Source organism: Perna viridis, chromosome 2 (genome assembly GCF_037379345.1).
Source record: "Perna viridis isolate PV_CMFRI_1.1 ecotype Kerala chromosome 2, ASM3737934v1, whole genome shotgun sequence".
Taxonomy (NCBI): Eukaryota; Metazoa; Mollusca; class Bivalvia; order Mytilida; family Mytilidae; genus Perna; species Perna viridis.
The window spans coordinates 53,570,804-53,585,075 of record NC_142446.1 but is presented as its reverse complement, the minus strand read 5'-3'; the positions used below and the strand labels follow the sequence as shown (position 1 = coordinate 53,585,075).

At 34.5% G+C, this 14,272-nt stretch overlaps 2 protein-coding genes across 2 annotated transcripts; one reads left to right on the top strand and one right to left on the bottom strand.

The window, feature by feature from the left end:
- The first annotated feature begins 1,844 nt into the window (after positions 1–1,844).
- LOC148626015 (uncharacterized) lies at positions 1,845–13,220 on the top strand. The gene is made up of 5 exons (XM_088569564.1): positions 1,845–1,928; positions 3,489–3,647; positions 4,534–4,663; positions 11,568–11,742; positions 12,620–13,220. The coding sequence occupies exons 1-5, from the start codon at positions 1,915–1,917 to the stop codon at positions 13,126–13,128; spliced, it is 987 nt and encodes a 328-aa protein (XP_088425690.1). The 5' UTR covers positions 1,845–1,914; the 3' UTR covers positions 13,129–13,220.
- On the bottom strand, positions 8,993–10,925 carry LOC148626016 (uncharacterized). The gene is made up of 2 exons (XM_088569566.1): positions 10,590–10,925; positions 8,993–10,168 (listed from the first exon to the last, which is right to left on the bottom strand). Exon 2 carries the CDS (start codon positions 9,908–9,910, stop codon positions 8,993–8,995), a length of 918 nt encoding a protein of 305 aa, XP_088425692.1. The 5' UTR covers positions 9,911–10,168; positions 10,590–10,925.
- Positions 13,221–14,272: the final 1,052 nt, after the last annotated feature.

The window sequence follows — 14,272 nt, the reverse complement described above, 5'->3', positions numbered from 1 at the left end:
CTCATACCTTGTGAAAATTAATTCCAAATGATCTTCCAAATATACCAAAAAAGATTTCAAAATGCTGGAATTTTTATCGACAACATTTTTATCCAGAGTGGTGGACGCGTTTTTCAACAAACTATTGGCAGTCCAGTGGGAACAAATCGTGCTCCTTTGCTTGCTGACCTGTTCCTTCACTCTTATGATGCTGACCTTATAGCTGATCTGATCCAAAAGAAGGAACATCTTTAAGCTAGATCATTTAATCTCAGTTTCCCCTATATAGATGACGTATTATCGTTAAACAATCTTAGTTTCGGGGATTTGATACATCGCATCTGGCCCCAAATAATTTGAGATGATACTACAAACACTGTGAAGTCAGCCTCACATGCTGACATAAACTTAGAGATCGATGATAAAGGTAAACTCTTCACCAAACTATACGACAAACGTGATGACTTTTTATTCCGTATTGTCAACTTTCCTTTCATCTGTGACAACATTCCTTTAGCACCTGCGCATGGAGTTTTCATATCACAACTCATACATTATGCCAGAGCTTGCCGTAACTACGCAGTCTTTTCGTATAGCGTTAGATTTCTTACAATGGGGCTGTGTTTTGTTAGGGTTATGTTGCTACAAGATTCAAGACATCACTACAGAAGTTTTATGGTCGTCATCATGAACTCGTGGGTTATGATAACTGATTTATTCACCGTGTCATAGTTTCCCTTTCCTCTTTCGTATACCCTACACTTGATTTTTATGAGCAACTTGGCAGGTGTTTCTAGGAAAGCAGAGGACGATTATCCTACCGGTGCACCTGGTAAGACATTTCAGAACAAAGATGCATTCAGGGGCGTAGCTGCCTATACACAAATACACAGTTGCGTACTTTCGGAAAAAGTAACAAAAATAAAAACACACATTTTAAAGATGAAATAAAGGTTATATATCACATATGCATACCATGAACGTAGTATAGGCTCTGAAAAACTGGCTCCAAAATCGTTAAAATTCAGGTTTTTTTCCTCAGGGCTTTGCCTTGCCGGACTCACTGGGGGCCTTGAGCGACCCCCCCCCCAAGACCCCTCGCCGTAATTTTGCGTACAACTAAAACAGGCCTAGCTACGCCCCTGGCATTTTTGTCATTAGAATATTAAACAAATTTCAGTTAATGAATCAGAGGAATGGTTGGGCTTACATATAAAGATACATTACCTGTTTCCCAATTCTTTTCCATTTATTTTGTTTATGAAATGACAGAAAAACAAGGATTTTATTATAGTTGACTACGGGTACGTAAAAATGTTGACATAAATGATTTTGGTCGGTATGGGCCGATGTCACGTGGAAAAGATACTACTTCATAAACGACAAAATTGACAAATTCATTTATGCACCTGCTTGGTCTGAAAATAAGGAAAATGTGTTATCAACGCGGGTTTTAAGATCTTACAGATGTGAGTTTAGTTCAATGTGGAGTATACGTCTTTTTTGTTTGTTTAGTGATAATATCAGTTTCCTTCTTATCATGATAATGGTAGATAAGTTTTTCATATTCTGTATTTTAATGGGCCCTCCAAGGTGGAGATGGTCGTTGTATATTGACTAATATAATAAACCAATCTATATGTAAATTTATTTAATTCGGTGCTGGCGGACATGATATTGATTACCTAGCCAAAACCGTTCCCTGTTTTCCCCCTTTCCGGAAAATTATGGTCAAATGAGATCTACAAATGAACTAGCGAATTAGATGCTGAAAATATTAATAACTTCTGTTCATTTTTATAAATAAGGTATAATTTTAAGGACGAGAGATGAAAGGTACGACTCATCTATTCTTAATTCGTTGCATTTCATTCCCCTTCACCAAACGAACGCCTAACAGATTTTGAACCTGCTTCGTGTTGTTGACGATTTTCCATGAATCCTTTAACGTAGGTATTTTATTTGAGATTGTTAATTAATATGACGGAGACAACAGCCCTGTATGTGAGTGAATAAAGCTTAATTCGCAAGAGCTTGAAATCCCTTGTTAGTTAAGTCTTCTTAAAATCTATATTTTCATCACGAAAGTTGGCTCTTTAGTTTAGCACATTTCAAGGACAGACTGAATGAAAGAATACATTTTCATCATTTTCTATGATAAGGTTATGGGCAAACCTTCAGCTTGGATGGTATTTCTAGAACAGCAGAGGGTGCTCAGTTGCTATGAATTTCTGACCCTGCAAGTGCAAGTGCAACCCCCATTTTTATTTGGATATTGATATGTTGGTTTCGGGTTCAGAACAATGTGCCATACAAATAGGTTGAAAATTCAGTGGTACCGCCCTTCAACTGCTTCTCATGACTTTACAGTTTAAATCGTGTACATTACAGCTACCTTCAAGGCTTGTTCGATTCCGCAATCATTTTCCTTCCTGTATGCTGTTACCACATTTGCTACAAAAATTACATTTTTTTATTCGAGTTTTGATAATTTTTCTCTTTGTTCACATTTTGAATCATAATACAGGTGAAATGGTGTGACTGACTTGACAAGACTTGGCGGAGCTTGTTGTTTTTCGTTTTGAACGCAGCAGACATGATTTTGAAAACAGAAATTTTAATAATTCTGGCAAAAAATTATGTGTCTGCTTCCATTCCAAAAGTCATCTCTTACACTCCATCCCTATTAAAAAATTATATTATTAGGTAAAAATCCTTCTATAGAGGTATAAATGTATTCCTCTACTGATGGATAGTCAACCAATACAGGTACATGATAAAATCTTTGCAAAAGCTAATTAGTTTTAAGCTGATCAAAACTAACTGCTATGTTGGGGGATAGAGAACACTGTTGGTCAAATTAGAATATTTTTTATAGACTTCAGAAACGAACAATTCCACACTCAATATACATTGAAGTATATCAAAAGTAACAAAGGCTTGTCACTATTGGTGCATTATGTAAGTGTAAGAAAGCCATTTGATTGTATGACATGACTACTGTTTTCTAACTTGATTGTCATAGATTTTTTAATATTGGTGTAATTTTAAGTATCTATTGTTAATATATTATCTTTATTTAGTCAAAGGCAAATTGAAAGTTATCATTTCACCGAAAGTTATACTTGACTGAATTTATCTCAACACTAAAGCAATATTCATGTGTACAGTACTGAAAGAGACACTGTGACTGATCACCGACACAGTGGTACTAATAAAAAATTTTGAATATCTCTTTTGATAGAAAGAATTGATTGTAGCATGCACATTTTACAGTGAACCCTTAAAATTGGATCTATTTAGGCAGGTGTTTTGTTTACCAAGATTTAAAGAACATTTAAATTGATATAAAGAGTCTTTGAAAAAATAAGTTTTTCAGATTATTCAGGGTTTGGTTTAGATGGGATTCACTGTATTACATGAATATTTTAAAACCCATTTTATTTGAAAGTTGTAGTGTACTGTATTCATTATACCGGTACTCAGCAATATCCAACTTATTATTTCAGTAATGTCAAGAACCTACAGAAAATCAATGAAAGAGAATTAGAACTTGGTTTGGTTGGAAAGAAATCATGGCATGACAAGTATAAAGACAGTGCATGGATATTCGTTGGTGGATTACCTTATGATTTAACAGAAGGCGATGTAATTTGTGTGTTCTCGCAGTAAGTATTTTCATGTGCATGTGCATCTATTTGTAAATGTGTAACATACACTGCACGAAGAAACTCTACATGATACCAAATAGATAATATATGCATCATGTGTATTATACATGTACACATAATATGAAAATGTAAATGGAAACAACCTTATAGCTTAAGTGTTAGTCTCTGTAAGAATCAGGCAGTGAGTGAAACATAGTATATTAAAACCATCATTTTGAAAGTTCAATTTGAATATTTACATGTACATCATAAGAAACAAGAAAAAAAATGACATTTTCAATATCATGTTAGTGCATTAAGTGATAATTTCATTTAAATGCACTGAAAATGAATATTTCAAGGGCAGATAACTCTGTAAAAACTAAAAAACCTAATTATTCTAACATTCTATTGAAAAAATTCTGAGCAATTAAGTGATGCAGAGATCAAATAATGGTCTTTTCAAATAGAGAAAAGAACCATGAGTGATATTATATTGTCAGATCGGTGGGGTTTTGACATGCATGTTCCTGATTTTTCCCGTTTTGCCTGATTCTTACAAAATCTTACACTTCAAGTTTTTTTTTATTGCACTGTATATTGGTTAATGGTTATTTTTGATGCTTCAAACAAGAAGGCAGTTTTATAACATTTTCAGCTATAATTATAAGTGAGTTTATAGCAACCACATTCATGTTTGCTTTAATCTCATAATGTACATATTTAATTTTGTTTTATCTGTTTTTTGTAAAAAAAAAAAAAGAATTGACTCATTAAGATAGATTCCTTTTATAAACTATTTAAACTGTGTTGATTACTGAACAATAGCAACTAAATATGAACATGTGGTATGTGGAGTTATTAAAGAAAGGCATGTTGTTGGTACAATTCTATTTGGTTCTAGATATGGAGAGATAGTTAACATAAACTTGGTAAGAGATAAAAAGACCGGAAAAATCAAAGGATATGGATTCCTCTGTTATGAGGACCAAAGAAGTACAGTGTTAGCTGTGGATAATTTTAATGGAGCTAAGGTAGAGAACAATTACAGCAAAAAATATAGTTTATTTCAGTGAATAGAGTTGGTAATCACTTGATTGAATGACAATTACCTAATGAAATGTTTTAGGTAGTTAACTTTACAATTGACTGGGAGATTTATTCTTTCTTTTAACCACAGATTCAAATACCTAGATAGCATAATAGAAAGATTAAATCTCCTTGTCAGTTGTCCAGTTAATGTTATCGTCTCGATAAACAATACCAAAAATTAACTCCACATACTCCCAAATAATAGGAACAATAGTAAAATGACAACATACATTTACCATAATCAAAATGATAAATTGAAGAGTCAACAGCACTACAAATCACATTGTATTAAAATTACTAACTTTTGTAAGCAGTTTACTTTGCTAATAAATACTAACTACAATAAACAGCACATGGTAGTCTATTCGGATTAGAATGTTTACCAGCATTTATCCTCGTACTTCGTCTCGGTACCATCAGAGTATCATCATCATCACCGTCGCTCGAATCGTACGGAGTAAGTTCATCACAATCCGGCCGACACTTCAACACATGTTGACGATTCAGCGTCCTGGATATACCAGCTCCATCACTAGGTTCAACGACAACGGTATTTTCGGATGATCTTACCACTCGGTAAACGGCGGAGTCCCAAGTGTCTTGAATCTTGTTACGCCCATGTACGCCACGATTCCTGATGTAAACCGAATCTCCCTCACGGATTTCAGGATTAAAATGTCTCTTGTCGTGCTGTTTCTTCCTGTACGATGCACGGTCTTTCATCTGCTCCCCAGCTTTTTCGTGAGCATATCGTAGACGATTCTGATGTTCAACAATCCATTCATCTAAAAGAACTTCAGAGTCATTAGATTCATTATTGCACAACAAAAAATCAACAGCTAATTTTGGATGCCGTCCGAACAATAGATAATACGGACTGTAACCAGTTGATGAATTCATTGATACATTGTACGAAAATACAAGTTCTGGTAAATATTTCGGCCAATTTTTCTTTTTGTCAACAGGTAACGATTTTAAAAGATTGTGTAGAGTTCTGTTAAATCGTTCACATTGAGCATTTCCTTCCGGGTGATACGGTGTTGTACGAGTGCGATTAATGTTGTACAGTTTACAAAGCTGGCGAATAACGTCAGATTCGAAATTCCGACCTTGATCGGAGTGTAAGCGCTCAGGTACCCCATAAATGCAAAACCACTCGGTCAATAAAACGTTTGCAACGGTGTCTGCTTTTTGATCCTTCGTGGGAATTGCCCTAGTAAATTTTGTAAAAATATCAGTCATTACCAAAACATTCTCTTTGCCATGTGCTGGTTCAAGTATGGTAAAGTCAATTGCTAAAATTTGTAACGGTTTGTTGGCAATGAGGTGCCCCATAGCTGGTCGAATACTAGGTTGCGGCATTTTTGAAATCACACAACGTCTACAATTCTTACAATAATCTTTAATTGTGTTAAACATACCTGGCCAATAGCATCTGGTCCGTATGGTGGTAAACGTACGTTCAATCCCTTGATGTCCTAAATCGTCATGGCACTTTCTCAATACTTTGTCCCTCAGAACAACTGGCAAAATCAACTGGTTTATCTCACCATTTATCGGATCACGTATCCTTCTATAAAATATACCATTTACAACAATCATTCTGTCCCATTGACGTAAAAGAGTAACTAAATTTCTATCTAACTTGTGTATTTCTGACCGTGAAGGTTTAACCTTAGTGTTCCAAATTGCAATAAATTTACTTATTACTGAATCAGAATTTTGTAAATTTCGAATTTCACCTTTGTCAAAAGTTGGTAAAGTTGTATGAGCTTCTTCAACAAAAACAGTTTGACAGTCTTCAGACCTAACATTCTGAACTACATCACCTGGAACTGCTGTACCGGTAGCAAACTTCTGTAGCAATGTTTTTATATCTTCGGACTTTGCAAGTTCTACCTTATTATGTGTTCTAGACAAAGCGTCAGCATTTAAATTATGCTTTTGTTGTCTATACCTGACATCAAAATCAAACACTGCTAATCGGGACAGCCACCTCTGTTCCTGTGCTGAAAGTTTTGACGTCTGCAAATAACATAATGGATTATTATCGGTATAAACAGTAAACTTAGAACATAATAAATAGTCTCTAAATTTCTCAGTTATCGCCCAAGCTACTGCCAATAGTTCTAACTTTCTAGAACTATAATTGTTCATATTTCGCTCGTTCGGTCTTAATGCTCTACTCGCATAAGCAACAACTCGTAATTTTCCTTCCACATATTGAGATAACACAGCACCTAAGCCTTGCATACTTGCATCGGTTTCCAAAACGAATGGTTTATTAAAGTTTGCATATGTCAATATCGGTGCAGAAACTAAGTGTTCTTTCAACGTATCGAACGCTTTTTGACAATCGGTGTTCCAATCTTTTCCAAAAAGTTTACGTGGATGTGGTGTATACTGCTGAGCCAATTGATTCAAAGGAGAAGCAATTTTGCTAAAGTCTCTAATATAACGTCGATAGTAACCAGCTAATCCCAAAAATGATTTCAATTTCTTTACATTTGACGGAACTTCAAAATTTTCTATAGCACTAACCTTGTCAGGATCTGTGTGTATACCATCAGCAGACACCACGTGACCAAGATATCTTACTTCACGCTTGAAAAAATGGCATTTTGAAGGCTTCAGTTTCAGTCCATGCTGTCTTAAACGCTGAAAAACTACTTCAAGACGTTTTAAATGATCATCAAATGTACTAGAAAATGTGATAATGTCATCAAGAAATACAAGCAAAATTTGAAACAGTTCATTTCGAAAACAATGCTGCATTAACCGTTGAAATGTAGCCGGCGCATTGCAGAGTCCGAAAGGCATGCGTAAATACTCGTACAAACCCATAGGAGTAGTAAATGCAGTTTTCTCAATATCATCATCATTCATTGCAATTTGGTTGTAACCAGAAGTCAAGTCCATCGTAGAAAATAGTTTAGCGCCACTGAGAGCATCAAAAGATTCTTCAACTCGCGGAAGCGGAAATGCGTCTTTGTTGGTTTTCGAGTTAAGTAAACGGAAGTCAACACAGAGCCTCAGAGAGTTATCTTTCTTTCTGACCAAAACGATCGGCGAAGCATAAGGGCTGGTGCTTTCACGAATGATCTTATTTTCTAGCAACTTTTTGATATGATTCTTAACTTCCTCATATTGTGTTGGCGGTATACGCCTGTATGGTTGTACGATCGGTTTATCATCTTGCAGCCGAATGGTATGCTTAACGGTAGAAGTGAAACCAACATCATTATCATCTTTTGAGAAAACATCTTTGTATCTATAAAACAACTTTTGAACAGCGTTTAACTCAATTTTGTTAACAGATAGATGGCTTATATCAACCGGCATTTCAAATTGTTTATAATCATCATCAACTTTAGAATTCGGAACATCAGAAAATGGTAAATTACTGTGGAAAATTATTTCTTCAACAGAATCAGTTCGAATGAACTCAATACGTGACCGATTGTTTTGCTCGACTTCTCCTTTCATAAGAATGCCAACTCTTGTTTTTGGTGCAATATAAATGTCATCACTGCCTAGGTTTGCGACTCGAAATGAAAAATGACCACGTTTGACGGTTACAAAAGTGTGTACTACGACTAGTGAACTTGGCAAATGTCCGCTTGATTTTAATGGTTCTATTACGGCATCATATATTCTAGGAAGATTTGGTCCTGTGCCATTTAAAGTAACAACAGACGAAGCAGGTATGCGTACAGGAGAACTAGCGCAAACTTTAGCATAACCAATAGTGTTCAAATGTTCATCTTTAATGCAAGCTTTAAATTGCTCTTTAAGTTTTGAATTTTCCGCAATAGTGGATACTTCTTCGCAAAAGTTCCTGCCAAAATCAAATTCTAAAATGTTTTTACAGCTCCTAATGATATTCATACCTAATAGCCCTGGAACCAATGCCTTCCTTCTTCTTGTGACTGGATCAGTGGAATCTTTCACAATCAATACACCACAGCTTTTCAACGTTTGTCCCATCACTACCATATCAACTTCCACATAACCAATATATGGAATAGAAAGTCCATTTGCAGCCCGAAGCTGCAAAGCTACGTCAGTACGTAATAGAGTGCAATCCCGCAGAAATTTATCATAGAACGACTCTGTAACCGAAGAAATAGTAGATCCCGTATCCACTAAACATTTAGCCTCTGTGCCTGCTATGGCAACGGTAACCACCGGACACTTTCCTATCAAATAATCACAATCAACAGAGTCCATATATCCTCCATCTAACATGGGACTCGACACGAAAGATGGCGCTAGTTTCCCTGCTTATTCGGACAATCAGCAACTTTATGACCCGGCCTTTTACACCCAAAGCATAAATTAGAAGAACGTTGTTCATTGTAGGATCTATTCTGACCAGATGGCTTGGAATTGACTATTTTTGTTAAAGCATCGATCTGTTCACTTTGTTTCCTTACTATCGCGAAAAGCTGATTCATTTTATCATCATTAGAATGCTGATCTTTCAGTACATTTGAATCTACCTGAACTTTCACTTTAGGTACGGTATCATTTATCTCCTCCTCCTCTGACCACATAATCGCTTCTTCGCGGAGACCGAGAAACGTAATGTCTGGATCAGATCTAACTAAACGCTTCAGGTGCTTCCTAAGCATGACATCCTGTACATTTTGGGAAAACTGATCACATAGTGATTTGTCCTTGTTCGGAATCAATGAATCATCTTTTCTAATTACTTTCCGGATTAAATCCATTAGAGCATAAGAATACTCACGTAAGGATTCGCCCTGTCGTTGCACTCTGTCGAGAAAATTTTTCTGCAGCTTTGTGATGTTGTCCTTCCCACCAAATGCATCCTGCAGAACTTTCACAATTCGACTAGGATTCTGTCTAATACCGTTCGATCTATATTTAATTTCTTCCTTGGCTGCACCTTCCAAAAACGAATAAATGAAATCAGCACGCTCCTGACGAGACATTTCACGTGTGCAAGACTCAACATCTTCAAGCCAATCCTCTACGTTCATGTTATATCCGGAAAACTTTGGTACCCTTCTGTCACGCTGAACATATATAACAGAACGTTTCTGGTCGTATAGTTGTTCATCATTCTCCACGTCTTCATTATCATCAGTTGTTTTCATCTGGTTAAGTTGATGCTGTAGTTCAAGAACTTGTCTTTGAAGCGACTTACATGTAGGGCGAGACATCCTTACAGGTATGTTACTCGGCAAACTCCGTGTAGTTCACTTGGTAATGTTCGACATCTTCCGGAATCCTATCAAAATATCGTCTGCTTAATGCCTTTAACCTTGCTTTCCCGCCTTGCCAGCAGTCAATGCCTTCTACATAATTGAATTGTCGACGACGCCATTCTGTGACCAAGTGGGGCGTGATGGTAAATGCTGGCCCAAATATAACACGAATGTGGAACTACTTTTATTAACACATAGAAGGCATTGAAAGATCTACAAAATAGAGAACAAAAGGAATAATGAATAAATATACAAAATAGACCAATTATTGTCAAATACATGCAAAGCATAGAAAATCATTGCAAATATTCAAACAACTTGCATAAATCAAATTCATTTGCATGTTCAAAACAATTTAACTTAACGAACACACGAAAAGAACACAAATCATCAATTGAATATTTAAATGTAATACCCACAGTTAACTATAACTGTACACAACTGACCATTTAAAGTCCTTTATAAGTACTCACTATAACAAGGTATAACATTAAATCAATTAAACTGATTCAATGATCTGCAAAATCAATAAAACAAATTGAAATAAAACATTGAAATACAAAAATGCTTTAAATGCAAAGTGCCAGTACGAAAAATGAAAAGTAAGAACATGAAAAAGTAACATCATAAATACCTTATCTGCTGGCTATACTTCTAACAATTAAAAGCGGACATTCATCTTGGCCTCCCAGTTCCACATTGAAATACTATAAAAAGTTCTGAGTATTTATACCAAAATATAGTACTACTCACAAGTGGAAAAACTAGAACATCCAACCTCTAAATATATTAAATCCAATAACAACCAGTGAGCAGATTTTCAGCACAATGCGAAGAAAATGCAAAATGCAACGAAGCGTAGAGTAACTCAGACCACTGTAGAGAACAGATCAAAATTTCGAAAGAAATATAAGTCAATAAATGGAAAACAATAATTATTTTGATAAGTAAAAATCAGCTTGTCCACATATGTAAAACATTTCTTCATGTAATGATCATTCATAATCAATCAAAGGAAGAGCAACTACTCCCTGAATATATATATATGTTGCCGTACCAGCACACAAAGTCCAAAACAACATTGTTTTTATCTGCAAAACATATTACATCTATTTTATTAGCAATATGTACCTTTTTCCTATGATCTTGTTGACAGGTATTTTTCTATATCTCGTACATTACCAGATATTCAAAAATATCAGTCAAAACATTAGGAGTGATTGCGGTGTCCTCAGACCTTATTTAGATTTAAAAAGAAAATGATGTCACTGTCACACACCAATAGTGTGTAGTTTTTACTAAAAGTACATTGAAATGATCAAAAGTGCAATTAATAGATTACTGATAAACAGAATAATAATAACTTTCAATTTTGATACTGACAATATTACATACTTGTCAAGATGTTCCACATGATATTGTCAGTATCAGTATTGAAAGTAACTTTTATTTTATATTTATTTGTGTTTAAGGAGATTTAGCTATCGATTGGAGTAAAGCCATAAAACTTCTAAAATAATTGTAAATATTAGGAAGAACTCTGCAGGTTGATCATGTAGAAAATTATACATCATGTGATTACCATGAAAATTTCTTCTGAAAATGATTGTAGATATTAGGAAGAACTCTACGGGTTGATCATGTAGAAAATTACAAACAGCCAAAGGAGTTTGGTGATGAAGATGAGATAACTAAACATATAAGGTCAGAGGGATGTGCTCCAAAGCTCTCTCAAGAAAGTGAAGAGGAAGAAGATTATGTACTTCCTATGAAGAAAGTCAAGAAAGGTTAATAAATGGGATTTTTTTAGATACTGTATAGGGAGAAATTTTCATTAGGGTCGAATTTTCTTGAAAAATGTAAGTTACCAAATTTAAGGCCAGAAATGTCACAGTTATCTTCTGTAAACCATATCTATGAACACAAAAAATAACAACTGAAAACTTTATACCCCTATTCAGAGAGCAAATTGCTAAATTTTGCCCCTGCAAAAATTACCAGCTATACAACAACTTATGTAATTGAATGTGAAGTCTATGAAATAAAGAATATTATCTTTTACATGCTTATAAATTACTTTTGTGTTGATGTCAAATATTTTACTGACATCCTCTGATATTCTATGGTGCTCAGTTTTTTATACAATCATCAAACTGAAATTAGTTTAGTTTGGTGTCCCCCGATATGTCAAACTACAAATGTGATTGTTTTATAAAATGATGACAAATTAATTGCCCTCTTTTGGGTCATATCTAAAGAAAACGAGAAAATGAGAGAATTTTTTTCAGCATCAAGAGTTTAATACATTCAATTTTTACTTTGTCAATGTTACAAATTTTGTGCACCTTCTCTGACAAAAAAAGTTTTACATTTGTTTTTGTTTCCTTGTTTTAGACCCTTTCAACAAAATACTGTAAACATATTGATTTTTGCATTGGATAGAAAAGCTAGAAAAAATTGTACTTGCCAAGACGTTTTCTAACACATTATAACACTAATCATTTTTCAAAAATTGGTACCTGCGAATATATATTCACTTGAAATAATGCACAAAAAATTAGCAACCACAAATTTGGTCAAAAACTATTTTTTACTGTACACAAAATGGAACATCTAAAGAATAATATAATATTCATTTTGACTAATTCTTTATTTTTATAATAGAGAAGAAATCCAAAAAGAAGAAAAAAGAGAAAAAGAAAAAGAAGCTTAAGATGTCAAGTTCTTCAAGTGACAGTGAGGGAGAACCAGTCACTATCAAAAGAGAGAAATTTGAACCAGTTGGACGATCCAACAGAGATGATAGATATCAAAGTCATTCTGATGAACGAAATGGCAGTGGACATAACTCTAGAGACTTAAATAATGATAGAATTACTGATGATAGAGACAATGACAAATACAGAAATAGTTATGATAAAAAATATGACCAGAATCGTCATTCATATAAAGACAATCAATCTTTTAGCGGGAGAGATAAATCAAGAGAGTATGGGAGGAAGAGAAGTAGATCTCCTATTGAAAGAGAATATCGAAGACAAAGGGATAGATCTCCCAGTGAGAGAAGTTATAGGAGAGACAGGAGTAGGTCACCTTATGACAGGACTAATAGAAGGCCTAGAGACCAAAGTGATTCACCACTCAGGAGGCAAAAAAGATCACGTGACCGATAACTTATTTCAACATCATTGTATTGTATCATGTACAGAATATTTATCATCTCATTGCTTATTTAAGTAAAAAAACACAGTTCTTACTTTCTCAATTGAAGCATTATCATTTTTGTTAAAAATGATATTTCACGATAAATATTGTACCTTAACAAGTCATGTACATATATATTAGTATTAGAAAAAAAATTAAGCATTTTTGTAAGATCTAAGCTGCCAAGTTAATTTTTAATAAGGAAATTAAGGTTGAATGTAAATCTTTGGAAAAATTCTATATGAATAAGTCTCTTACATCTGAATGTGTTGGTTTGTAAAGCAAAACTTCTGAAAAGGGGTAATGGTGGTTCCCATTGACTCTTGGGTCAAAAGATGAAAGTTCTACATAGTGTAAGGTATTCATTTTCTAATGGAAATATGTGTCCAAAACATAACTACTGAAAGCTTTTGTGTATTTTCATGAAACTTACACATTTTGTATAATAATTTTTGCTGTGAGGCAGGGGAAATTGACCTGGAGCACTGTTGTTCTGGAAAGTTTGTAGGTATATATCCATGTTCAAGCAAAAACAGGCTTAAATGGAAATGCTATTGACAATTGGCACAGAACTTATCACCAAATTATCAGCATACTGAGACCAATTCTAAATTTTGCAGTGACCATGAATTTGACACTAACTAGTCTTGGGTAGCATATTCCACGAGTTACTTTTCATCATATTTAGTGGTGAATCATCACTCTAAATAGGGTATGTAAGTCTTGTCACATGACTCCGTGGTTTCATGAGAATGGGTCCTTGTCTACCATTTAAATGCATGGAGATTCATCATTAACATATCATTGGGTTCAATATTTAATAGCAAAATATCTTATTGTGTAAAAATACTGATAAAAAAATGACAAATACCTAGTTCTACAGAACAAAATTGTTAAGAAAAGCATAACATAGAAGATTTTGCATTGTGATGCAGTGTTTCAATTTCCCGGAAGTAAACAATAAAAATACAGATCGGTCTGATTTCAATAAGTTCTACATTGGAAATTCTGGAAAGGAAACTGGAACTAGAACGAGACTATCAAACCCTATTAACCCGATGCAGAGGATGAAAAATGACAGATTCTTCTAAATATATCAACTACCAGTATTTT

Excerpts from the sequence above, each read along its gene's own strand:
- LOC148626015 (XM_088569564.1), top strand. Across the intron at positions 4,664-11,567 it reads ATAATTTTAATGGAGCTAAG|ATATTAGGAAGAACTCTACG; the intron begins GTAGAGAACAAT and ends AAATGATTGTAG. Across the intron at positions 11,743-12,619 it reads TATGAAGAAAGTCAAGAAAG|AGAAGAAATCCAAAAAGAAG; the intron begins GTTAATAAATGG and ends TTTTTATAATAG.
- LOC148626016 (XM_088569566.1), bottom strand. The coding sequence starts at position 9,910 with ATGTCTCGCCCTACATGTAAGTCGCTTCAAAGACAAGTTCTTGAACTA.